Source organism: Lissotriton vulgaris, chromosome 10 (assembly GCF_964263255.1).
Source record: "Lissotriton vulgaris chromosome 10, aLisVul1.2, whole genome shotgun sequence".
In the NCBI taxonomy this organism is placed as follows: Eukaryota; Metazoa; Chordata; class Amphibia; order Caudata; family Salamandridae; genus Lissotriton; species Lissotriton vulgaris.
In genome coordinates, this window is record NC_141698.1 from 123233805 (window position 1) to 123258471 (window position 24667).

Here is a 24667-nt window from a genome sequence, read left to right on the forward strand (position 1 = left end):
CCTTACCTATATTAAAACAGTAACACTCGGGGAGAGGATGTAGCTTAACGGCTAGGGCAGTCAATGTCAAATCTGGAGGAACCGGGTTCACGTGTCGGCAATGGCGCTCAACATCCTGTGATTCTGGGCAAATCACTTAATCTCTTCATGCCTAACAAAAATGAATATGTCCTTGTGTAACGCAACTGGTGCTCATGTAAAGCGCTCGGATATCCAATACTTTCAGGTCAAGTTTGCGTTATATAAAACTATGAAAAAAACAACAACAAAAAAACACATCAACCATTACTCAAAAGAATTTAAGTGAACCAAAAAAAGAAATCACAGTATGGGGCTTATAGGGTAGTAGTTTCCACCTTTATTATAGTATATTTTCAAAATGTCAATAGTAACAGGTGAAACATAAATACACAAAATCAAGGATATTTCAGCCTAGCTACAGCTCACAGGGGAAAAACCCTGGCTTAACTCGTTCAAAGGCAGTAAAATATGAATTACAGAAACTTAGCATCTGATTAAGTTAAGGACCTGGGGCTAATCAGAGACAGACAGACACACACTTCCAGGTTTGAAGCACTGCAGTTTTTCTCATAGCCCATCTTAACACAAGGTTTTCATCAGTGAAAAAGGTACCTAAAACACAATTTCAGCCATGCAGTGGCATTTCTTTCTAAACAGTCACCTATGACATTGTGAATAAGCAGAAGGCACATGGTAGCACATAGCCTAATAACCACATTCATAAACTTAATGCGAGAAATGGCTGCTCCATGAAAATCAATACCTTAGGGTGCATTATTGAAAAAAAAGAGATTACTTTTCTGCAAGGTGTGCTCTCACAGATTGAAGGTCACATAAGCAGAAAGGTATTGATTAAGTCTGAATGTGAAAGCAATAGGGAGCTGTCCTTATACCAATTCTCTACAGAAAGGCTCTAGAGTGCAGCCACTTTAAGGACGTCTAAGGCAACGGGCTGTATTGCTGCAAAGGACAAAGTAATCCAGAAACCTCATTTTTTACACCATCATCCATGGTCGCTAAAGTCGTTGATACGTCATCCACACCAAACAACAGTGCACATTTAGACATAGATATCAATTATCACTCGTATATGCTAGCGGTGGTCCTGCGAACTGCAAGGCATAAAACAACTTTCAATTTCAATGGTCTACCAGACCAAAAGACTCACCTGCCCAACAAACATGTCAAATTATTAGAGCCTGCACTGAAGTCTGTAACACAGAAATATAAAACAGTAAAGTGATCACGTATTCTTTTGGTCTTTAATAACATTGGTGGATTCTTCTGACGTGTCAACTGCATAAACAAACAACCTGATTTTCATTAATGGCTAAAAGCAATCGTAATACTGTTGGTTATTGTTGTACATTATTTACAGATATATATCCCAAGAAAACAAATATGTTAAGTTAATGCTGAGTTAATCATTTTTCCTTGGTTGCAAAAAAAAAAAAAAAAAAGAGAGTGGATCAACACATTTTGTTAATCAAAATATTGGTCTTTGTTGTATTAAGAAACAATGTTGGCAACATGAAGTAACATGAATTGGTGGTTCGGCTAGTGAAGAAGGAGGTGGCAGTTGAGTTAATCTCTCTGAGCTGAAAAAATGACTAATTGAATATCTACTTAGCTACCACTTGTGCAACCCCAGACATCCGCAGTTGTCCTCAAGCGTATGGTAAAACAACACACTTTCCAACAGCAGGTAAGTAGTGAACCATACAAAGGTTCGTCACAAGTCCAAGCCCCCAAGTTAGTAGTGCAACGTTGCTTAGCCTTGGTATAAATGTATAAAAATCACCATTATTGGAACAGCAGTCCTGGTATGATCAAGGTTTTCATCTGACCCGTAACATATATTTTAAGGTACTTAAAACACAACTGTGCTCCTAATTGTTTCCCTTTACAAATAAAGTGCTCTCTGTGGTGTTCAGGGACATCCCTCGTCTGGTGAAGAATTTTCTGGTTCCTTGACCAAATTAGGTAAATACACCATCATCTCTAATTTAGGTATGACCAAAATACAGTTTTGATAATGGTGCACTGTGGGCAAACATTCCGATAGGAGTCCACTTTCATCCTGGAACATAGTTGGTTTCTCGCTGTAGGAGCCGACTGGATGTCCTCATGGCAAGAGACAGGGAGACACTGGTATCTTGATGAAACCGGGGGCTAGCAACCTCTGCAGAGGGCGTGAGAGCAAACTGGGCAACGCTGGGCATTTTCAACAAGTTCATTAGCTCCGTAGCCCGGATACAGATCTCTTCGCTGTCTTCCTCACCGTACAGGGAGATCATGGCTTTACTCTGGACACAAGATCTCATCTTAGATAGATACAGTGAAACCCTGTAGAGACAAACCTGCTTTGAGAATTTTCACAAAAGCACATATGCAAATATACATACTATTTTGGTTTGAGACCAAGGTTTGCTTTGGTTGAAACATTATTATGTGCTAAATGTCATGTTTGCTGTTTGTGTGCTATTTGGGTTCATAAGATTAATGTAGGGAACATGAGAACTACTAGGCTCCATCCAAGTCTCTGTTCAAATAGAAAGGATATAAAATGTGTGAATCTTGCTTCTTGTGCAACCGAAAACTGGCATAACATTTATATATAAGTCGATATTACAGAAAGAATTTTGGACTATGACATAAATAGAGGACATTTATTGTGTAAAGATTGCTAAACACCGAGGGGCTTATTTAACCCTTTCCTGGCTGCCGTCGGCCATTGGCAGCACTACCTCCCCAGTGCTGCCGTCGGCCAATGGCCGACGCAGCCCCACCCGCGCACGGAAACGCCCGCACGCGGGGGAATTACCGCCGCGGTTAACGGGTTAAGAGCCCCCTGCGCCACCGGAGAGTCAGTTTTTGCGATGCTCCGGCAGTGCAGATTACTAAATCATATCTATGATGCTAAAGCCACTATGCATGGCTCTGAATGGCCTCGTGGATATTGAGTAAGGCAAGGCAGTGCAAAGTGCTGCGCTGCCTTACTCTCCGCTCGAGAGTAGTTCCATGGGTGTTGCGGTGGGTTTTCCCACACATCACCCATGGATTTTTGACACTGCCCCAGATGTACAAGAGCATGTAAACCTGAGGGAAGCGTCCAATCCTAACCCCTCCCAAGGTGAGGCGTAACAAGGAAAAATGTCTTTATTTCTCCTCGTTATTTCCTCTTTCTGTGTGTGCTGCATTATACAGCACACAGAAAGAGGAAGACGCCTCTTAGGATGTTTCTGTTCAGGAAGGTGCCCCTTCCTGCACAAAAACAATCCTGCCGACAACACAGGCACATTTGCACCATGGGGCAAGGGAGCCTGCATTGGCCTTAGGCTGCCGAAAGGGCGCCAGTGCAGGGAGAAAGGACAAGAATGCACCATATAGCATAAATACAGTGCATTACTGCCGTTTCACTTTGGTGTAGGGCAGGGCAGCAAGGTGACTTTTTGTGATGCCCTAAGCAAAATCCCCGTAAATAAGGGCCTTAAAAAACATGAATCACTTAAGAGTTTCATGTCTGTAATGGAGATTTTAACAAATACACCCTAAGTTATGATTACCCTTTAAATAATAGAGCTAACCAATTTTCCACTATTTTTGGTAACTTTGGGGAAAAATAATAATACACAAAGCAACACACTCTTTTTGCCTCAAACTTAGTTCTCCCTTCCACAAAAGTAGGGGAAAATATATTCACTGTCTTTTTTATTAAGTAATCACAGCCAAAAAATGTAAACACATTTTTTCCATGCACCCCCTGGTGCAACATTGGTGTAAGTACATGTTCCTCCATTGTTTACAACATAACAGCAACAATTGGAGCAAATGGATTTCCCTTGGTTTCTAGACCAGCAAATTGTTTTTTTTTTGCTGCCAGAGAACTACAGCATGAAACCATAAAGGTGCAACAACAGTACTGTTTGGGGGAGAAAAAGACTGTTTCCAGCACATCCCACAAAATCACATACATTTGTAAACATTCTAAAAAAAAGGCTAGCGTTGAAGCGACACATGACTCACATCAAAATCTACTCTTCCAAATACTTTGCTTTACACTGATGGTTGGAGTCTGTACCATCCTGTACCCCTTCAACTACATGAATTCAGTTTAAAGTGCTGATGGAGATCGTACCTGGGAATCAGGTCCTGACTGCGGGATGCCAGTTTTGCAAGTGTCGTCATCAAAACGGTGATAACGCGTGGTGAACATTTGGGAACATTGGCAGACGCACGTAGCTGCGTGATTTCAAATAGCACAGCCTCTAGCACTTCAAAAAACTTGTTGATTTGCTCCACTGTGCACCGTTTGTCATACGAAACAGACATATATTCTCCGATACACCACACCTAGACAAAGACACCATAAGAAAAACAAACAATTAGCATAGAAGAGTAGGGCTGCTTGGATCAATACTATGGACAATCTGAACTTCTTGGGGTCTCGCCCTGGAATCATTTCAAGTTTTCATACATGCTAGGAAATGAATGACCCTCAAATAAGGAATAGCAATCTCAAAGGAAAACGTGTGCTTTCGAAGATTATGTGGGATAGATAGTTGTTTATGGGAGTGAATACTATCTTTGATTCAGTTACTCAAGGTGTTAACATTTCATGTCTCATCAGCAACTCATTGCAGATTTCAGACACCACTCCTACAAAGGTTGAAGAGTACCCGGATTCGAGAAGCTCCAACCTTGTGGCTGCACTCATAAAATTATAACTTTGTGCAATCTCACTACCAAAACTTACAATAGATAATTCCCAATGATGTTCTACTTGTATGTTTCTTCACGTAGGATGTAATTTCCACAGTGGGAGAAACCGTATTTTGAGGGTAAGCTCAAGCAGGCTTGATCGTGTCCAGTTCCCTTCAGATCCACACATCTGACTTTCACGCGCACTAGTGCTTTTCTAAGCTTCAGGATGCTTTGAGGCTCTGGAATATGAATTGCTCTGTTATGTAGGACTCTCATAAGGAGCCATTAGCATGAGTAACATTTTCAATCCGGTTATTCACCACCATAATGTAGCATCAATGGAAAACCAAAGTTAATTCACACTATTGCTATATCATAATGGGAAGCTCTTGAGTATCCAATGTTCTCCTGCCTTGCACAGGTCTACACAGACCGGAGTAAACAAAGGGATGGAGGATGGCAGCCTTGAACAGCTTCTTCACTCTCCTTTCGGCCTCAGCAGACCAGCTTGACCACGTTTTTTTTTTTTTATCGAGTGGCGGGAGGATAAATGCAATAAACTCAACACCACACTACTTGCGGTCACTAGGCTACTCATAATAAAGGTCGATGAGCAGAGATCGAGGCTTTAAGTGGTTAGTGCGAAAGGAAATGGCTATAGGGTGGTGGGAGAGGGTGTTGGGCGACAAGAAATGTAATTTTGATTTTAAATATTTGGAGTTTAGCGGAAGGTTTTAAACTGGGGATAGTGGGTGAGAGTGGGAGGACACCAGGTAAAGAACTCAGTGATATTTTCTTTGGATTACCCCACTACAAACACAGAACAACTGACCCAGGCAAAACGGCAAGTAACCTTCCTATTGTGCCCCACAAGTCGAACTCTGGTACAGCCTAACAACAGTTGTGCTCACATTACCTAATCTAACAGCTGATGCTGGTTCGCAGAGGCTCCGCGCCATCTCACCTTTATGAAAATAATCCCAGTCAAATGCATGATCAGGAACACGGTTAGTATATCGACTTGTATGGTCGATCATGTTTAAACTAAGGATAACCGTACTGCGTTTAGGAAAACAACTAAAAACGCACTCTGCCGACAGGTCTACATCTTTATTGTTAATCTAAATTAGTAATGCGGAGAGCTAAATTTCATCACCAGATTAGGGCACAGCTATGGAACTTTGAATGGGTGAACGATCCTGCTTTTATGAACAAGGCAGAGAATTAATGGAACTGCTTGAAGAACTCTGCGAGGAGCCCCACTGACAAGGTGGAATCAGCAGCAGCAACAGCATACCGCTGCAGATCAATGATCAACAGGCAGCTATGGGAAATCGATCGGGTGAATCTTTTGGAAGCATGTCTAGGATGATCAGATGGCTTCAGCTCACTGGGGCACCATTTTCCATTCATAACTTGCTTTTTCCGATCATTGTTATCAGCTGGGTCGGTCCAATTTCAATAAAATCCAGGAACTGGAAAAGTAGTGTTCAGGTGACATGGAGTCATCTGGTCATCTTAGGGGTGGCTACTGCTGGAGGATGGAAGGAATGATTTGCCTGTGAGGAGTTACAAAATTAACCAAACACTCGCTGGTAGGTAGCAGGGAACTAGTGATTACCTTGTCCAGTCTTACAGAATCAGCCAGGAGAGGGTGCTTGAACTCAATGCAGGGACACCAGCATGGAGAATACATGACCTGCGCAGGAGACATGTTCCGGATGGACTGACCAAAGCTTTAACTTTAAATCAGCTGTGCTACCCAGAGTAAGTGAATTTCAGAACTACCTAAAGCACATCAGAAGGGTGACTAGACCAAATCTGGGACCCATTTTACATTCTTCGGCAACCATCAACAGGATCTACACAGATGCGCCACCCATAAGTCTGGGAACATTGGTTTGTTGGGTATAACAAAAGAAGCCTGTCCGTAATAGAGCAACATGCGGAAGTAAAAAGAAAAAAGGAGCTCTCCATCAAAATAATGATGCAATATAATAAAGCAAATAACAAGAGCAACCTGATGTGGTGGGTTGGACTAGCAACCAGGCAACGTGGGACACCCAATACGAGACACAGAGGGAGATAAACGTGACACACAGATTTATGAAGTCCAAAGGAAAAGGGCAACCCAATGATCCCTTGTGAGCTTGAGTATCTATCAGAGTCAAAGTAAATGGACAACAAGGGATAATTTACAGTAAAATTTATCGTAAAATCAGTTTTGTTACGTCCCGAAAGGTGACCGCCAGATTCAAACACAAGGTGCAACTCAATGAGACAAAGGATCAACATAGGTTAAAGGTTATCTTGGAAAAAAACAGGCATACATGATACAAATTCACTTGAAAAAAATGACTTTACAATGCAAGTCATGATTAAGAGCAAACTCCTAGGTAACATAACATGCAAAACATCATACATTAATCATTGTTAAAGACTGTTTTGACTATTACTATCTTTTGGATCGGCGTCCATGAATCATCTGCTCTGTACATGACGCATACCTCCTTTCCTTTGGGCCTTTCTAGTACTGGGTCTAGCCCAGCACACAGGGTGCCCCACCAAGGAAATACCCTTTCCGACACCGTTTCACTAACAATATTCTACGTGCAACCTTCACTCCTTACTGTTTAAGACTGCGTTTCCTTAGGCAGAGTGGGTGTTGGTTAGACACTGGCACAACTGGGTTGCCAGTGTGGGTGCTCTGAACAGGGATGTCATATTGTTAATCATTTTGTGTACAAACGGCTCTCCACAAGGACATCACAGCAGCTACTCTAGGTCAAATATTACTCTCAAAAAACATCATGATTCGCATATTGCAGCACACCCTCACTTTTAAATGTTATGAGCGCTTCTACTCATTTACTCACATGGAAAATTAGGGGCTTAAATAACTCCTGCAAGACCCAATAGGTGCGGATATACCTCCAAGGGCTCAACACTGGTATTGCTCTACTGCAAGGAACACATTTCAGTACAAAGCCTGAAGCAGCAAAAGCTAGACAGTGGGCATTATTTAACCGTGCATACTCATACTCTTTTTACTCACAAGGAGTGATCCTTCTAACTAACCGGGGAACAAGCGGATTTCCCTGCAATATCGATGCCTCGCCGCGGCCTGCACTGAAGCCTTTGACACAACTCACCGACTACGCGACGCCATGACTTCAACTTACAACGCGTCCCCAACTTTGCCGACACAGAGCCTCTGAATCATTGCTGCTGCATAAGTATTGGACATTGCAACGCTGGTGTCTGCAATGCAACGGCCCTGCACGACTTTGTAACAAAACATTGTCTACAGCCCTGCGGCTCCACATGGACACCACAGACCGACGCACAGCGCTCTTAGCATGGACGCGTCAACGACGTTGCCTAACTTTGGAAACAACTCATCACTTTCAACAGCAACACATCCCCTCCATTTTACAACGCATCCTAGGTACTGTCAGCCGGTCTGCCCGACTCCTGTATGTGGCCCATGCTTCATTGTGGTCGGACTAAACTTTTGGATTTGCCCCGGTCAAGCGTGACCAGATAACCCTAGCTGGAGCTATTGATTTCTAAGCATTGCATTTTGATTTAATCTTGCAAAATTCCTAACTTGACATGTGTATATTGGATTTTTATCATTGTGGTCTGGTTTTACTCAGATAAATATTGGCTATTTTCTAAACTGGTGTGGAGTACTTTTTGGTTGTTTTTATTGTGTTACTGTATGTGTGTGTGCACAAATATTTAACACATTGCCTTTTTAGTTTAGATTGACTGCTCTGTGTGATGCTACCAGAGGGTGAGCTCAGGTAAACTTTTAGTGTTTACTACACTTATCCGGACTATGATTGTCGTTCCTGCTTGGACAGGGTGCGTACCTCTGCCAACCAGAAACCCAATTTCTAACACTAAAAAGAAACGACTTGAGCACCACAGGCCCTCTATTTCAGGACATTTTGGTCGATGGAGGTTTCTTTTTTAAGCACATTTCGCATATGCGATTCCCTTATTGGGAGAAATCCATTTGTTTACAGTATGCGGAGATTCCTTGATTTTGCATGAAACACCACTAGGACATTTTCCACCTTGGAACACCACTTCAATGATTTGAGTCACTTCTGTGACAACTGCAAATAGTCCTTGGCTATTGCCTCAAGCGCATGTTTACTTTCCACTTGTCTACTCTAAATAATAGGCACTAGTCCATATAATTTGTTAGACAATCCATAACAACATAATTCCGAATGGTAATTTAAAACTTTCCGATAGAAAGGTTAGCTCCAATAAAACATTCACCTTAACCAAGAAACTTTACAGTGAGTGGCACACTGACATTAGAATCTAGAAGACCACCACTAATAGAATCTCTAGGAGGATGAACGAACGACTCTAGCCACTAGAAATCATACATGATCACTGACAAAAAATGCAGTTGTGTCATAAGACGAAATCTCGGGGGGCGTGGCTTGGACGCCGATCGGGATGGCGGCGTGAGCTCGCAGCTCCGCGCGGAATCCCGCTAATTCTCCTGTTTTCGGAACCCTAGGCGACCCGGAGACGACGCTCCTGCCCTCTGAAGTGTGAGAGGACGGCTGGGCACAATCGGAGAGTCGCTGGGGGACTGCTGGCCCCGAGGAGACCGAGTAGCAGAAGCGGCCGAGGTGTTGCCGAGGGTGCGAAGAAAATGGCGACGAGGAGGTCGGACGGCCCCGAACTTCAGCCCTGAGCCAAGTTGTCGCCGACTGGCAAGAGATCCTGCAATCAGCTGATCGAGGCACTAGGGTCGGCGGTGCTGTGTCCTGAGACCAGGGGACGCTGCCTTGATTCGCCCGGAGCTTGGGGACCTTCGTTGGCCACCGCCCTAAGACTCATCCTTTCCCCCTCAGGCTTCCGAGGGGGGCGGCGGAACGGAGTTCGCCACGCTGGTCGTTGCTCCTGAGAGAGTCGGTGGGGACATTGCTCTGTCCGGTGCCCGGCGACTGGCACTGACCTACGGGCGCCGACGAAAAACGGGCCCCTGGACCTGTGACGCAGCACCCTGGAATGGCGGCGATCGGAGGGCCGATGGCCGAGAGACGCGCTGAGGGGGACTCGGCGACATCAATTCGGCTGGGCGAGAATCCCTCCCCGGAGCTTGACCAAGAACAGCGGCTGAACCGGCGTTTAGATGCCATACTTGAAGCGATCACCTCGACTAAGGACGCATTGCACCAAGACATCGCCCAAGTGGCCACGGGCCTGGGGCTGCTACGCGCGGATCATGCGAAGCTGGCGGACAGGGTTAAGGACCATGACCAACTGTTGCTGGACCTGAAGCCATCAGTGGTGACCGCGGAGCACAGGATCACGGACATATTGGCCCGGCTGGACTCGCTGGAGCGGAGGATGCCGAAGGCCGCAATAGACGAAACAACGTGCGGGTCGTAGGCCTGCCGGAACGGATTGAGGGGGAGGATGCGGTGGCCTATATGGAGAACTGGAGTATTAATAGGGGGGTATACCCAGTTAACGTTAAGGGGACCTGGGTAAGTAAGCGTATAAAGCAAAGGGGTCCCAGTAACAGAGAAACATTGACCACAAAATTAGAAATAAATCAAATCAACAAAGTTTAGGTCCACATTGTTTTAATTCACAATGGGACATTATGCTAAACATGCATGTATTGCACAGTAATCAAGCATTGGTTAAATACAGTGCCCCAAAGAGTAAAGGCAGGGAGGGGAATGTGATAGTGACGGGAATCAGTGAGGAAGGAGAAAAAGATTCATAGGTGACGATATAATCAACACTAGAAGCTTATTTCACGCAGTTACAAATTCTGTACCAGGGAATAGGACCAATAGGTTCAAAAATAGTATTTCAGACACATATCATACTCCAAAAGTTCAGCAAATGATAACAATAGGGTATGGAGTTGAAAATAAAAGGCAGATGTCGACGTTTCGACCCCTGTGAACGCAGATAATATTATAATCTTGCAGTAGGGTCTTCATCAGGACTGGAAGATTGGGGACACGTGATCACACACGATGTTTGGACAGGACCCGATTATGCATGAATTCAAGGTTGATTGGAAAGAAGATATCAAAAAGTGGCCCAAACAGTATTCAAATTAATTCCGCAGGTTTAGGGGGTCCATTGGGATCATCGTCATAAATCCGGGTGAGGCAGCGTGAGCACGTCCGACAGGGATCGTGCTTGAAGCAGTCTTGGCGGCGGTGCTATAATTGCAGCGTCGTTCACGGAGCGAATCCTGCTCGGGTCTGGTCTCACGGTTGCCCCTGGACCTGTGACGCAGCACCCTGGAATGGCGGCGATCGGAGGGCCGATGGCCGAGAGACGCGCTGAGGGGGACTCGGCGACATCAATTCGGCTGGGCGAGAATCCCTCCCCGGAGCTTGACCAAGAACAGCGGCTGAACCGGCGTTTAGATGCCATACTTGAAGCGATCACCTCGACTAAGGACGCATTGCACCAAGACATCGCCCAAGTGGCCACGGGCCTGGGGCTGCTACGCGCGGATCATGCGAAGCTGGCGGACAGGGTTAAGGACCATGACCAACTGTTGCTGGACCTGAAGCCATCAGTGGTGACCGCGGAGCACAGGATCACGGACATATTGGCCCGGCTGGACTCGCTGGAGCGGAGGATGCCGAAGGCCGCAATAGACGAAACAACGTGCGGGTCGTAGGCCTGCCGGAACGGATTGAGGGGGAGGATGCGGTGGCCTATATGGAGAACTGGTTCCGCACTGTGGTGGCGCCGGAGGGGCTCACTCCTTTTTTCACTCTGGAGCGGGCTCACCGGGTACCTGCTCGCCCGCCGGGGCTTGGCCGCCCCCCCCCGACCGATGGTGGTGCGGCTCCTCCACTACAAGGACCGAGATCTCCTCATCCAGCGGGCCAGGATGTCGGGCCCTTATGAGGTGGAGAACAGTAGGGTTACGATCTTCCCGGACTACACCCAAGCGGTCCAGAAGAACAGGGCATCGTTCCTAGCAGTGAAGAAGGAGCTCAGGGAGGAAGGCATCCAGTACTCCTTGCTCTACCCGGCTAAGCTGCGGATCATAATAGATGGGTCTACGCACTTTTTCCAGACTCCGGATGAAGTTTGGCAATGGCTGGAGTCGTATAGAGCGGGACGGATAGATCGCATAAAAGTAGACGAGACGAACCCAAGCAGCCCCGGGTGAGGCAATCGCAACGCATCAGATCCCGCAACAGGCGCCAGCGGGAGAAACGGGAGGCCCAAATGGCGGCGGAGAAGAGGGAGGCACTCGCAGCGACGGCGGCCATTACAGGGTCGCAACAGAACAGTGAACGGGCAGAAACGGACTCGGGAGGGGAAGGCAGCAGGACGGGAGAGGAACTCTCAGAGTCGGAAGCTCGAAGGGGCCGATAGTGACCCCACAGACATCGGATGGTATCTTTTGCGGCTGAGATTGGCTTGGGACTAGATCGAGACTTCATGGTAGGGTGGTATCCTGCTAATGGAGGGCGGGATGCCGGGAGGGGGGGCTGTGTGATTCGGGAGGGATGAAGGCGCGGGGCGCGGGCTCCGCTTGCTGGGATCGGCGGTGATTCACCCCCCTTGGGCCCTTAAGGCCGACTGTGGTGGAGACCACAGGGTAAGAGTGCGTGAAGTTGGTTCAAGGTTTGGATGGGGGCGGACACTGGGTTCGTGTGCTCTGTCCTGGGGAGTGGGGTTGGGGAAGTTTCTCTGTTGTGGGTATGTTCGGGGGGGGGCAACTGCATTGGGGGGGCTGTGAACTTTCGTTATTTGATTCGGACTGTACGAAGCTGGAATGGGGACATTACCTAATTTGAAATGCCTGACGTGGAATGTCCGGGGGCTGCGGACTATGGTGAAACGTCACAAGGTCCATGCATATCTAGTACGCAGGGGGGTTCAGATTGCTATGCTCCAGGAGACTCATCTCACCAAAAAAGAGTGTGCAGCCTTGCAGAAAAGATGGCGGGGCCAGGTGTTTGGCACCACTTACTCAGCGTATGCCAGGGGGGTGTTGATCTGGGTGAGGGCGGGGATACCCTTTCAAGTGCTGAATCAAGTCGTGGATCCGGATGGCCGGTTTGTGGCGGTGGAGGGGAGGTTATATGGACGGGATGTGGTTTTCTGCTGTGTGTATGCGCCGAACACTGATCAAGCTCGATACTTTGATAGCCTCTCGGGGGCTTTGGCCTCTTTCCTGGCGGGCCCGATAGTGCTAGGGGGGGACTTCAATTCGATCACGGATGTGGCTCTGGATAGGTCCCATCCCCCCCTGGTGGACTCCCCGGTGCGCAGGTTGGCCGCACACAGGAAGGACTGGCAGGATAGATGGGGGTTGTTGGATGTCTGGAGGGAGCGGCACAGGGAAGCCAGGGACTATTCCTTTTACTCTGCTCTTCATGATCTGCATGTCAGGATTGATTCGGTGCTCTGCGGTGGATCCCTGGCCCCATTGATTTCCCATGCGGAGTACTTGGCTAGGACTATCTCAGATCATAACCCCCTATTGGTACACATTCAGTGGCAGAGAGAGCGCTCAGTAATACCAACATGGCGGCTTCGGCCGGAGACGCTTGAGGATTCTGTGTTCAGCGACGCGGTTCGGCAAGGCATTGATAGCTACTTTGGAGTGAATGAGGGCACGGCCACGAGTAGGTCCACTGAATGGGATGCAATGAAAGTGGTGGTGAGAGGGGTGTGTTTGGGTAGGTTTTCGAATGCTCGCACGACTGTGTTGAATGACCTCATGAAAGCGGAAAAAAAGTTGAGGGACTTGGAGCGACGCAGGCCGGCTAGGCCAGATTTACAGACCCAGCTATTGGAAGCGAAGGAAGTGGTCGCCACCGAGACGGAACGTTTAAGGTGCTATGACTACAGGCAGTATATCATCAGGGCGCATGCGGAAAGGGACAAGGTGGGTACCCTCTTGGCCAGACTAGCTAACCCGGAACTTAGGGGCTGCCCGATCCTCAGCATTAGTAATGCGCAGGGAGAGATGGTGTACACCCAGGCAGCGGTATTGGAACGTTTTAGGGGATATTATGAGGAATTGTACCAGAGCCAGCTGGGAGTGGGGGTTCAGGACATTGCGGAATACCTGGGGGAGAGGCAGCTTCCGGTCCTGGATGAGGAGGACGCGAAGGAGCTGGGTAGCCCGATCACGCTCACGGAAATACGGGTGGCCATAAAACATATGGCCCGCAACAAAACGCCCGGGGTAGACGGACTGCCGATTGAATTTTATCAGCAGTATGTGGACAGCTTGGCTCCCAGGCTGCTGGTGGTGTATACGGAAGCTTTCGAGGCTGGGGCATTGCCTGGGTCCATGCGGGAGGCCTTGATCGTGCCGCTCCTAAAGCCTGGCCGGGATGCCGCGGATGTGAGGTCTTACCGCCCGCTATCCATGCTGACGGTGGATTATAAGATTCTGAGCCGAATCCTAGCCACCAGGCTGGCCCCATATATGATGGGCCTGGTACACAGGGACCAGGCCGGGTTCATACCCACGAGGAGCACGGCGCTGAACATTCGCCGCCTGGTGGGGATAATGGACGACATCTTGGACGGGGAGGGAGCCCCGGCGGTCCTGTCCGTAGACATCGAGAAGGCCTTTGATAGCTTGGAATGGCCGTTCCTGGATGGAGTCTTAGAGAGGTTTGGCATGGGCGAGGGGTTCCGCAGGTGGACAAGGGTCTTATATGCTTCGGCGACGGCGAGAGTGCGTTTGGGCGGCCTGGTGTCTGCGGCGTACCCGGTGGGCAGGGGCACACGACAGGGATGTTCTCTGTCCCCCCTATTGTTTGCTCTGGCGATGGAACCTTTGGCGGTCCATGCGAGGTCGGGTGACAGGTACGCGGGGATAGCCAGCGGAGGGCAGTGGCATTATATATCGCTATATGCGGATGACTTGCTCCTGTACCTAGCTGACACCTCGCGGGCATTGGCCGGAGCGATGGATCTGTTGTCGGAGTTCGGCCGGCTGTCGGGCCTTAAGGTCAATTGGGCAAAGACTTGTGTGTTCCCGCTGCGAGCGGGATCGCCCGACCCTGGTGGCGACTTGGGCGTGGTGTGGGAGCCATCTTGTTTCACCTATCTGGGAGTCCGCATCTACCACGCAACTGCGGACCTATTGGAGGGCAACATTGGTCGCTGTGTCCGGGCACTGAGGGGCAGCTTGTCTTTCTGGTCGACCCTCCCGCTGACGGTTCTGGGTAGGATTGCACTTTTGAAAATGGTGGCGCTCCCCCGCTTCCTCTATTATTTCCGAACGCTGCCTGTCTGGATTCCCCAGGGGGTCTTTAGAGACCTGAGATCGATGATTATTGGCTTCCTATGGGGGCATGGCCGCCGTAGAGTGGCCCTGAGCACGCTCCTTCGCCCCAAGATAGAAGGGGGCATGGCTGTGCCCGACTTCGAGCTGTATTATCTAGCGGCGCAGTTGCAGGTCCTTACACAGAACGTAGCTAGGGTGTTTCGGGGTCCAGAGGAGGACCGGGATCGGGGGATACAACGCCACGTGCTGTCCTATATTGTCATGCAACAGAGGCTTGAGTTGCGGGCCCTCACTATGGAGGAGAGGACGCTCCGGCTGTGCTGGCTGAGGAGCCTTCGGAGAGCGAAGGCGTCGCGGCCTTATGCGCCGGAGATCCCGATTGGCATGCTGACGGCCTTGCCGCACGGGGGAGATTGGTCCCCGTTGCTGGATTGGGAGGAGGCGGGACTGCAGGTAGTAGGCGACCTATACATAGACGGGGCTTTGGCACCGTTTGAAGCGCTTCGGGACCAGTTCGGGCTGCCCGATGGGGGGTTCCTTCTACACGCGGCAGTGGTGGCTGCCATACAGAAGCACTGGAAAGGGGGGCTCATGGAACCAACAACGACTATGGCGTGCCAATATGTGGTGATGGCGGCAGGCACGTTCAAAGCTGTGACGTGCCTCCATAATAGGATGCTGAATGAGGGACTGGAACCGCTCCAAGGGCTCAAGGCTAAATGGGAGGAGAGCGTGGGCCGGCCCATACCGGATACGGCATGGGGACACATTCTGCGGCGCACGTGGAAGGGCACGAGAAATGCGCGCTTTCAGCAAGTACATTTCTATGTGCTTCATAGGGCTTATTTAACTCCTGAGAAATTACAGCGGTACTTCCAGGTGCCGGATGCCCGATGCCCACGGTGTTCGTCTCTGGGAGCGGACATGGATCATTTGTTTTGGGGGTGCTCGCACTTGGGGAGCTATTGGGCGGAGGTAGGGGAACTCCTGAACGAAGTGACTGACAGGGAGGTGGAATTCGATATGGCGGCGTGCCTGCTGCTCTGGTTCCCGCACACCAAACACACCAAGGTGACGAGCAAATTCATAGATCTGGGCCTGATATTGGCGCAGAGGGAAATATCGTGGCATTGGAAATCCAGGGGGGGACCATCACTGCGTAGATGGAAGAATGAATTGCTGCGGTGGTCTGACTGCGAGAGTGTGCACCGGATGAAGCAGGCTGTCAAGATGGGGAATGAGAAGGTATTGGATGCGGCGCGTGCATGGGAGCTAGTGGTGCAAGCCTTGCGTGATTCTTTGGTGGAGGACGAGGATGGTGGGAACTAAGCCGGTGGACACCACGGGGCGAACACAGAAGTACTATATCCCGCACTGTAGTGGATCCATCCAACTCGACAGGACGAAGCGTACACCTAGCAGTTGCCAGGGGGGGGGGGCTTGGGGGGACTGGTTCATGGGAGTTTGGGGTGGGTCGGAAGCCATTAGATGGTAGCTCGTCTGGGTACCTTGACTCTATTAGGATGGTGGGTACTGTGTGGAGTGTGGAATGGCTGGGGGGAGCGGCCGGGCGAGACGGAACTATAGCGCCTAGGGCAGGCCCCGACATGGGTGGTACCACTGATTATTACTGGGATGGCTGACGGAAGTGCTGTTGTGGGTGGGGGGGTAAAAGCAGATACGTAAAACGACTTTTCAACCATGGTCCCTATGGGACATACACCGTGATGCTTTCCTATTGAATGAAACGATATGCCGCCCGGCCTCCGGGATGCGGGCTGAATGGCTGTGTACAATTTGGATTTCTTATTGAACGGGGGATGTCACGAGTGAACTGGTTGACTAACTGTATCCTGTGGTTTATAACTCTGCAATAAAAATATAATTGAAAAAAAAAAAGAAAAGACGAAATCTCCAGAGGAAGAAAAACATAAAAGTTTAAAACAGCACGTATTAAATGCGATCCTAAAATAAATGAGTTGGTGTAGTGCATGCTGATATCATCAACAGGACTTCTTGGGCCTCTGTCTTAAATAAGCAGTGTCATTTTCTCACAGTATAGTGAATTTCTTTATATAAATTATATTGTGGTTCAAAAGTGTTGTCAAAAGAATTTAAAAGAAAAAAATGCTTGAGATTGGCATTGCCTAGTTGGCCAGTGTCAAGATGAAGGAGAACAGAGTGCCAACACCTATGCTTCAGATCAAGTATAATGGGGTTACCCAGTGACCCTGAGAACCTGAGTATCTGAAATCTAAGATAAGGTAGGTTCTGTCGGAAAGAGAATAATTACTTTAACTTTGACATAAATTTATGTACAAGAAACGAAAAGGAACACACCTCGATTGATGTAATCAAAAGGAATTGTATTAGCTAATTAATTCATTTTCCTCACAATATACTTTGACAGCCTGACTACGTCGTCACCAGAGAAAGCAACACATTGTTAAAAAACGACGCCAGATAGGTTAATCTGTGATAAGGTGACCTAAAAGTGACAAAGTGCTTTTGGGTGAATACATATTTACAGTGTTGTATGAAACTTCTATAAAATGTTCATTCAATAAACATCAATCCCTATACACTTTAATCTCCAATCCATATAAGGTTCTGCTTTTCACATGGAGTGGAGAGCGTAGGGAAATGATTGTGAAGGCACGTCAATATTTTGACCCAGAAGGTGCATGATTCAAGTAGAGTCACAGCATGTCTTCTTCAGGACAAGGGGGACAGCCTATGGGAGAATGAACCAGGAGTATGGTGTTTTACAGGATGTGAAGTAATTGACCGGTGTTTATGAAAAATCTACCAACTACAGATAACAATCAACAGCATGAGGAGTGCTTCGATTGAACGATGCACCGGGTGTTGGATTCTGTGGAAATAATGAGAGGACAATGAGGAAAGGCTTCATGCAGTCAGAAAAAAATGACCAGGTCCAAGGGTTTGGTGATTAAAGTACAGAGGCTAACCCAAAGGATTCCTCAATTGTGCTCGGAAGAGAGCCTGGTACTGCTCTCGAGAAACCCTACTAGAAGATGAGACAAAAACCGATACTGAGGAGAAACTAGTCTGTGCAAGTAAGTAAATATTTATTGTACAAGTTAATAAAAACCTTTACGAAAAGGAGATTGCTCAAGTAAAAACAAATTTATAAAAATAGTACACTAAAAGTTCATCATTTTTGCAGAAACAATAAAGATAGAAAGATATATGGGAGGAAATGGCCTTGCCAAGTTATCCTTTTCAGCTTGGGCGAGCCTTACTCCAACAGAATGTCTGTGTAACCACCTTCTGTACCAGAAGCCAAGAGATCAAGAAGATCGAAAGATACTGCCACCTTGCATCAACGGAAATCAACACAGTATCTGAACCAGAGTGTGCCTTCAAACGGGCTAAAACAATGTTAGAGACTATGTTGTGAGTTCATACCTGGCACCATCAACACCACTGGACATCAGGGCCCAACTACCACCATTAGTGGGCCACTTCGAATGCAGCAATTGCAAGGCCTGTAAACTGACAGTTGAGGGGTCAACCTTCACACACATAGAGCAGACCTTCCAATTACTCCATCATACTAATTGCAACAGTGCAAATGTGATTTACGTCATCAAATACCCCTGCGACCAACTATATGTTGGTCAAACTACACAAAAAATAAAGAGCAGAATCCTACAACATTGAAGTAGACTGCGATGTACAGTACAGGGTGCCCCACTAGTAGATTATTTAATTGAATCAGGCCATGAACAGGAAAGTTTAAGATTGTAGGTCGTAGAAAGGATCCTGCCGCAGTCCAGAGGGGGTGATATCTCAACATTCCTCAACCTGAAGGAATGTAGGTGGATACACATCTTGGATACTGTGAATCATGGCCTTAACGAACTGGAGGAAACAAGTAGACAACTGGGCCTTCTGGGAAGGAGATGAGTCCACCACAGTTTAGCTGGGCCTAGCTGGCTGTTCTCTTTTAACCTGGGTGCAACTGGCACATTTAAATTCTGTATATGGCAACCCATTTGGGTTTCCAATAAGATCATGACTGAATATTAACCGCAGCCAAACTGCCCCATGTGCATTTGCCTATGATCAGTGAAATTAGTCTAGATAAACCTGGTTTTGTACATACCTGCCTGAATATGCTTACAGCTCAGGTAACCTTACAGGTACTTAACGAAGTAGCATTCGAGAAAAACAGGAATTGGGTCAAACGAAGATCTGTTAAGTCCATGATGAATCCTGCCTGTGTTCTATGCATCCCCGCCATGCAGAAAGACTGAATTGGGAGAATAAATCCCCCTGAGTCCTGAGGGTTCCTGGGGGCCAACTAGCCCACCATGTACCTCTAGTATGTGCCACAGAGCTGCGTTGCAGAGTGGTGTAAAAAGGGGGCCTGGCCTTGGACCACCTCTCTGCAATGCAGCACCCTGGTGCATACTGGAGGTTTCTGGTGGGCTAGTTGGCCCCCAGGGACCCTCAGTATTCAAGGGGAATTAATTCCCCAACTTAAAACGTGCCAGGGGTCACGTTTGCAGAGTGCTACAGAAAGGGGGCGGGGTATTCGGCGCAATGCCAGCTTTTTCTTTTCTCAGAAGGGGCGGCTGTGTGCCCCCCCCTTCATTTCCCATGTTTCGGCCCTAGAGACCCCATCCCCAGGAACTGACCACAATTTTTTTTTAATTAACATGGAGCCACGTGCCCCCTCCTCCCGAGGCCAATTTCGGCCCTGGAGACCCCATCCCCCGGGACACTGCTGCACATTTATTATGTTTTACAAAATGCATTTTAAGGAGGGGGGCTGCGTGCCCCCCCCCCCCTCCTGAGGCCTCTATTAGCCCCGGGGACCGCATCCCCCGGGGCTGTGCCTCTTTTTAAAAAAAAAAAAAAAAAAAACATTTTTTTTAATTGAGGGGGGGGGGGGGGGCGCGTGGGAGCTGCTGACATGCAGCTCCCCTTGTGGAACAGCAACTCTGCTTTGCTTCATTAAATTGAGAGCAGGTTTCCCTGCTCTCGCTTCAATGAAGCAAAGCAGTTTGCTATTGCCATAGCAAACAGCAGTGTCCCGGGGTGGGCACCCCGGGACACTGCAGTAGCCTGCCCTGGGGGGTGGCAGTCCCCAGAACCATCAAGGGCTCTTGGATGGGGGCAGCACGGCCCTCCTCCCTTTGTCAAAAAAGCCCTGGGGAGGTGGTGGTCCCCGGGGCTGGGGGTCCGCTACGGACCCCCGAATTTAAATAAGTATGTGCCCCAGGGAGGTGGTAGTCCCCGGGGCGTGTGGGGGAGCTCTTGCCACCCCACCCCCATTTTTTTTTTCAAACTAGAGCCTCCGGAAGGTGGCAGTCCCCGGGGCTGCAGAGGGGCCACGTGCCCCTTGCATCCAATTAATGCCCCAGGGAGGTGGTGGTCCCCCAGGCAGCGTGGGGGGATGGGCCCCCCCACGCATTATTTCTTTAATAAGCCCCCGCACATAATCTGCATAGCCCCGGGGAGGTTGCTGACCCCGGGGCTGCGGGGGGGCCCTGCTATTACTTTTAGTTAATGCCCCTGGGACCAGGCCAACCCGGAAGCCTCATTATAATAAAGCTTGGGATTCCGTGCTTCATTTTAAAAAAAAAATTCGTCCGGATTCCGACCACACTGTGAATTCCGCCAAAATCACACACATTTTTTTTTTCCGCCCCCCCTTGAGCAGACCTAGGGTGGTCAGGTTGTTTCTACCCTGCCCCCTTTTCTTGTTTTTAACCTTTGTTTTACTGTTTTCTTGTGACTCGGTTCTACCTGCATCAGGTTTCATGTGGGCGTTCTGGCGCAGGGGTTGGGGGGGCGTGCCTCTGAAAAGAGGCTGAATGAAATCTACAAGATTTCACTCAGTCACTCCAGCCCTATTCCAACATTACGGCAGCAGATGCCACAAGCATTCTGCATTTCCTTGCGCGTCGCAAGATTCCTGCACCAGGAAACGTAAGTTTGTCCCAAAGTTTTTTTCAAGGTTGGATTGTTTGATAGCAGTGGCAGTTTAATGATTATAATTTATATAGATGATTGCAGTTACTTCTGAAAGCATAAAAAATTAAGGGGTCTACGTATCTAAATAAGTGAGGGAAGACTTACTTCTTGAAAAAGCCTCTATTGCAAAAAATGAGTCTACCGACAAAGCCCAGGGGCTTAGTACGGTGTACGCCATCAACCATAGACATGGCCTGGGGTAGGTTTGTAATTATGACCATAGATAAATCACCCTTTTATAATCAATACCGACAACGCTGAAAGAGAAAAGAGCTTAACGGAAAGAAGTGTGCATTTTGACCACAAAAATTAATAGAATTAGGAAGAAAAATAAGAAAAAAAGGCTCTCTCCTTTTTTGTCGAAACAGCGATAGGACAGGCCTGAATGGTTCTTAAGCTTGTTACCAGAGAATGTCCAGCACGTGTTTAACCTACTTTGTTGAAAACTGACACTCAACCAGGTTTATCAGACCATTTCTAACATGAATTCAGACGTGGGATGTGCACTGAATCCGTTGTGACAACACTGGAAGTCATGGTGTCAGCACGGTGACCGCTTTGGATCTCACCTCTGTATTCAATAACATTGTCCATAAGATTGTCATCCAAATAGTTCCCATTTCCGACAAATCCAGCTCCAGACTGTCTATTAACACACTTTGCTTAAATAAAGTGTGTTTTTGCTCACCTCATCTGTCGATTGCTAAATCCCAGCCCAGTCGAAAGAAGGAATAATTTATTTATATAAAGAGTTTTATATAGCGCTGGCTAGACCCGAAGGTATCGGAGCGCTTTACATGAGAATCAACAATGTAACAGAAAAGATCAACAACTACACAATACATCAAACAACAGGTAATACATTGGGAGAGGAGAGAAAAGTAGTGGAGAGGGCAGGGAGGTGAGAAAGGGAGGATAAGGGAAGAAACAACAAGGAGAGACTAAAGGAAGTCTGTCTAAAGACCGACTGGGTAGGAGACGACCAAGGAGGGAATCCACGGCCCATCTCCCCTATAGCTAAACCAGGTATCTCCATCGGGCACCAGACAAAATAGTTCAGTCTCCGTACATTGGGAGAGGAGAGACATAGATAGAGGGAGGATGCGGGAAGACGACAGGAGAGATGAAAGGAAGGAAACACTTCCCTCACAGGATGAAAACAAAGACAACACACTTCCAACCACACACACTTCGCAGTGCAATGTGCTACACATGGAGGCAAGCCCTTCACTGCCCCACAGAGGTAGTAAACATATATAAATGTTGCAATATTATACAATACATTAAGAATAAAAGTGTTTGAACATCTATGCCTCAATCTACTGAAAAAGAGCATCTTGAAATCCTCACTATTATTTAGTATTCAACCCTTTGCAGCCGTTTCTGTTCTAGCTAACACACTAAAAATGTATTGCGACTTCACTGCTGCACCAATCTGTGTCTTTCAATCGGTACTGTTGCGTTTCAGCAAAAGAATACTGGTGGGGCATTCCGCAGTGACCCACAGCAATTCCGGGCTGCACTAAGTGGTTTGAATTCTTCTGACCCATAAGATGAAAAGGGGACCGCCGGGTCCTTCCTTTCACAAGATGGCTTCCCCCCTTATCTGTTATATTTAACTTCAAGTTAACCCTGCTTTTGACATGTTTTTTAGAACACTAACAATCCACTTTCTTTACAACGACGGCAATGAGCTTGCAGCCAGTGCAGGAAAAACGCAGGCATGATAATTGGAAAATCTAAACATAATTGCAAACAGACAAGGTGGCCGGGGAAGTTGAAGATACTCAACACAATAAAAACTAACTGTTTGGGAGTCTGGTTTTCAGACAATTGTAACAGCAACATGCACTTACACCCTCTTACCAAAAAAATGTCAGCATTTGCCCTCGGCAAACAATATACTCGTCCCTCCAGCAGAAGCAATCCTACTAGTTGTCCGAGCAGAACTCTGCACCCCAATGTCTCCAGTCACGGAGAAATTAAACGAGACGCAGGTCAAGAGATGCCCAGGGAGCCCGTGTCCGTGATACACTGATGCTTTCTAATCCATTCATACAACATTAAAGCTTCAACATAGTACACACACTTTAAACACTTTACTGTTTAACATCCAGAAAGACTTTTTAAAATCCAATTTATTGGTAAAATGTTTCGTTGTAAGCGAGAAAGTAGAAAATTGTCAAAGTATGTTGGAATTGAAAACACCTAATAAGAAATATTTAAAAATATATAAATATCTAGGACGATCTCCAAAAGTCAAATTATTTAAATAAAGATATTCTAAATCAGGAAACGAAACTACAAAATCATTGTAGAAGTTAAAAACATATTGAAGCATGGAAAACACCTAAGAATTATTTTTAATAATCAGATGTTAAATCTTTGGCATTTTTAATCATTACCGAAATTACAAATGAAGTAGGATTGTAGTTTCAGCGGTGGTTCTTTGAAACGGCTGGTCTCCCCAGTTTATTAATATCCTGTCACCGTGACCGACCCTGACAGGGAGTGCCGAGAACATCACCGTTTGAAGTAAGCCTGCCCTGTGCGCTCACAGCGGTACGGACGACATACTTACTACTAAAGCACTGCATGTTTGTCTGACAGCTGCGGATTCTGCCGTGTATCAGCACTGAGGGAGGTGCATGACCAGTGGTGGATAGAATTAAGGGTTACTTCAAAAAGCCTTCCTGCTTCCTTGCACATCTGTTGGTTGCGTCCTATTGTCATTGGCTGGTGCCAGCGCACTAACTATTGACTATCTTTCTGGTAAATGTCAAACACGCCCCCGCGTCCCCACATTTCTTTTTCCCCGTTGTAACACTGTCCTGCAAAGATGTCCCCGATGTCCGCATAATCATTCCTTATGGGGAAACAGTAGTTGAATGTGTTGAATAGTATTTTTTGTGCTGCTGGTGTGGCGGTGCACGCATGAGTGAGATTGGAATGTGTGTGCACGGAGAGAGTGTTCTCCAGGGTCACATTCTTTCACATGAAAAAAAGCAAGAAATGCGCGTGCTGTGCCGCAAGTTTCTCTGCTGAAGGGAGAAAGGAGGTGGCACGCGTGGACTGGAGCGGTGCACTCCGTACGCGTGCACATCGCCTGTCCGCGCGTGCCACCTCCTGTCTCCCTTCGCGCACCAAAGTGACAGCAATAGAGCTCGCTAGCGAACAGCTGTGCTGCATTCGCACGTGAGATCTAAAAAGGGCTCTTTCTGAACCAAGGGCTACCTTTTTACCAAATTTGGTGTAATTCCGTTCAGCGGCTATGCTGCAGATCTTTAGCTGGCAAGGTGAATAGGCAGGCTAGATTGCATCAACGACTGAGGAATATGTAGTCCACAGAATCCGAGGCTGGAGTCCCTAGGATTAGGCACTGGGCAAAGTGGAGGATGTCTGGCTGGCTTTGAAAGGGGAAGCAGACGCGGCTACATGGGTGCTATCTACCTGGCACCTTAAGGGCTCACAGAGAGACTTCTCAATCTCACCAGTGGGTTAGGGTAATTTCTCCATAGCATCCCAGTAACTGGTTCTCCTGCGGTCATCGCTGGGTACGTAGTCTCTAACCCTCTGGTGTCACTTCGTAGCAGAATCTGAATGTGGGCCCTGGTGAAGGCAGACACAGGACAAGTGAAGTGCTTTCACTCG

The 24667-nt window shown here is 47.7% G+C and overlaps 1 protein-coding gene across 1 annotated transcript in view; it reads right to left on the reverse strand.

Moving 5' to 3' along the window:
• Positions 1 to 338: 338 nt before the first annotated feature.
• Positions 339 to 24667, reverse strand: part of AP5Z1 (adaptor related protein complex 5 subunit zeta 1) — a 130719-nt gene continuing 106390 nt past the window's right edge. Inside the window, exons 16-17 of the mRNA XM_086940690.1 lie at positions 4160 to 4374; positions 339 to 2367 (exon numbers count right to left, since the gene is read on the reverse strand). Coding sequence (XP_086796816.1) covers positions 2097 to 2367; positions 4160 to 4374 — 486 coding nt within the window. The 3' untranslated portion in view covers positions 339 to 2096. The remainder of the gene's footprint in view (positions 2368 to 4159; positions 4375 to 24667) is intronic.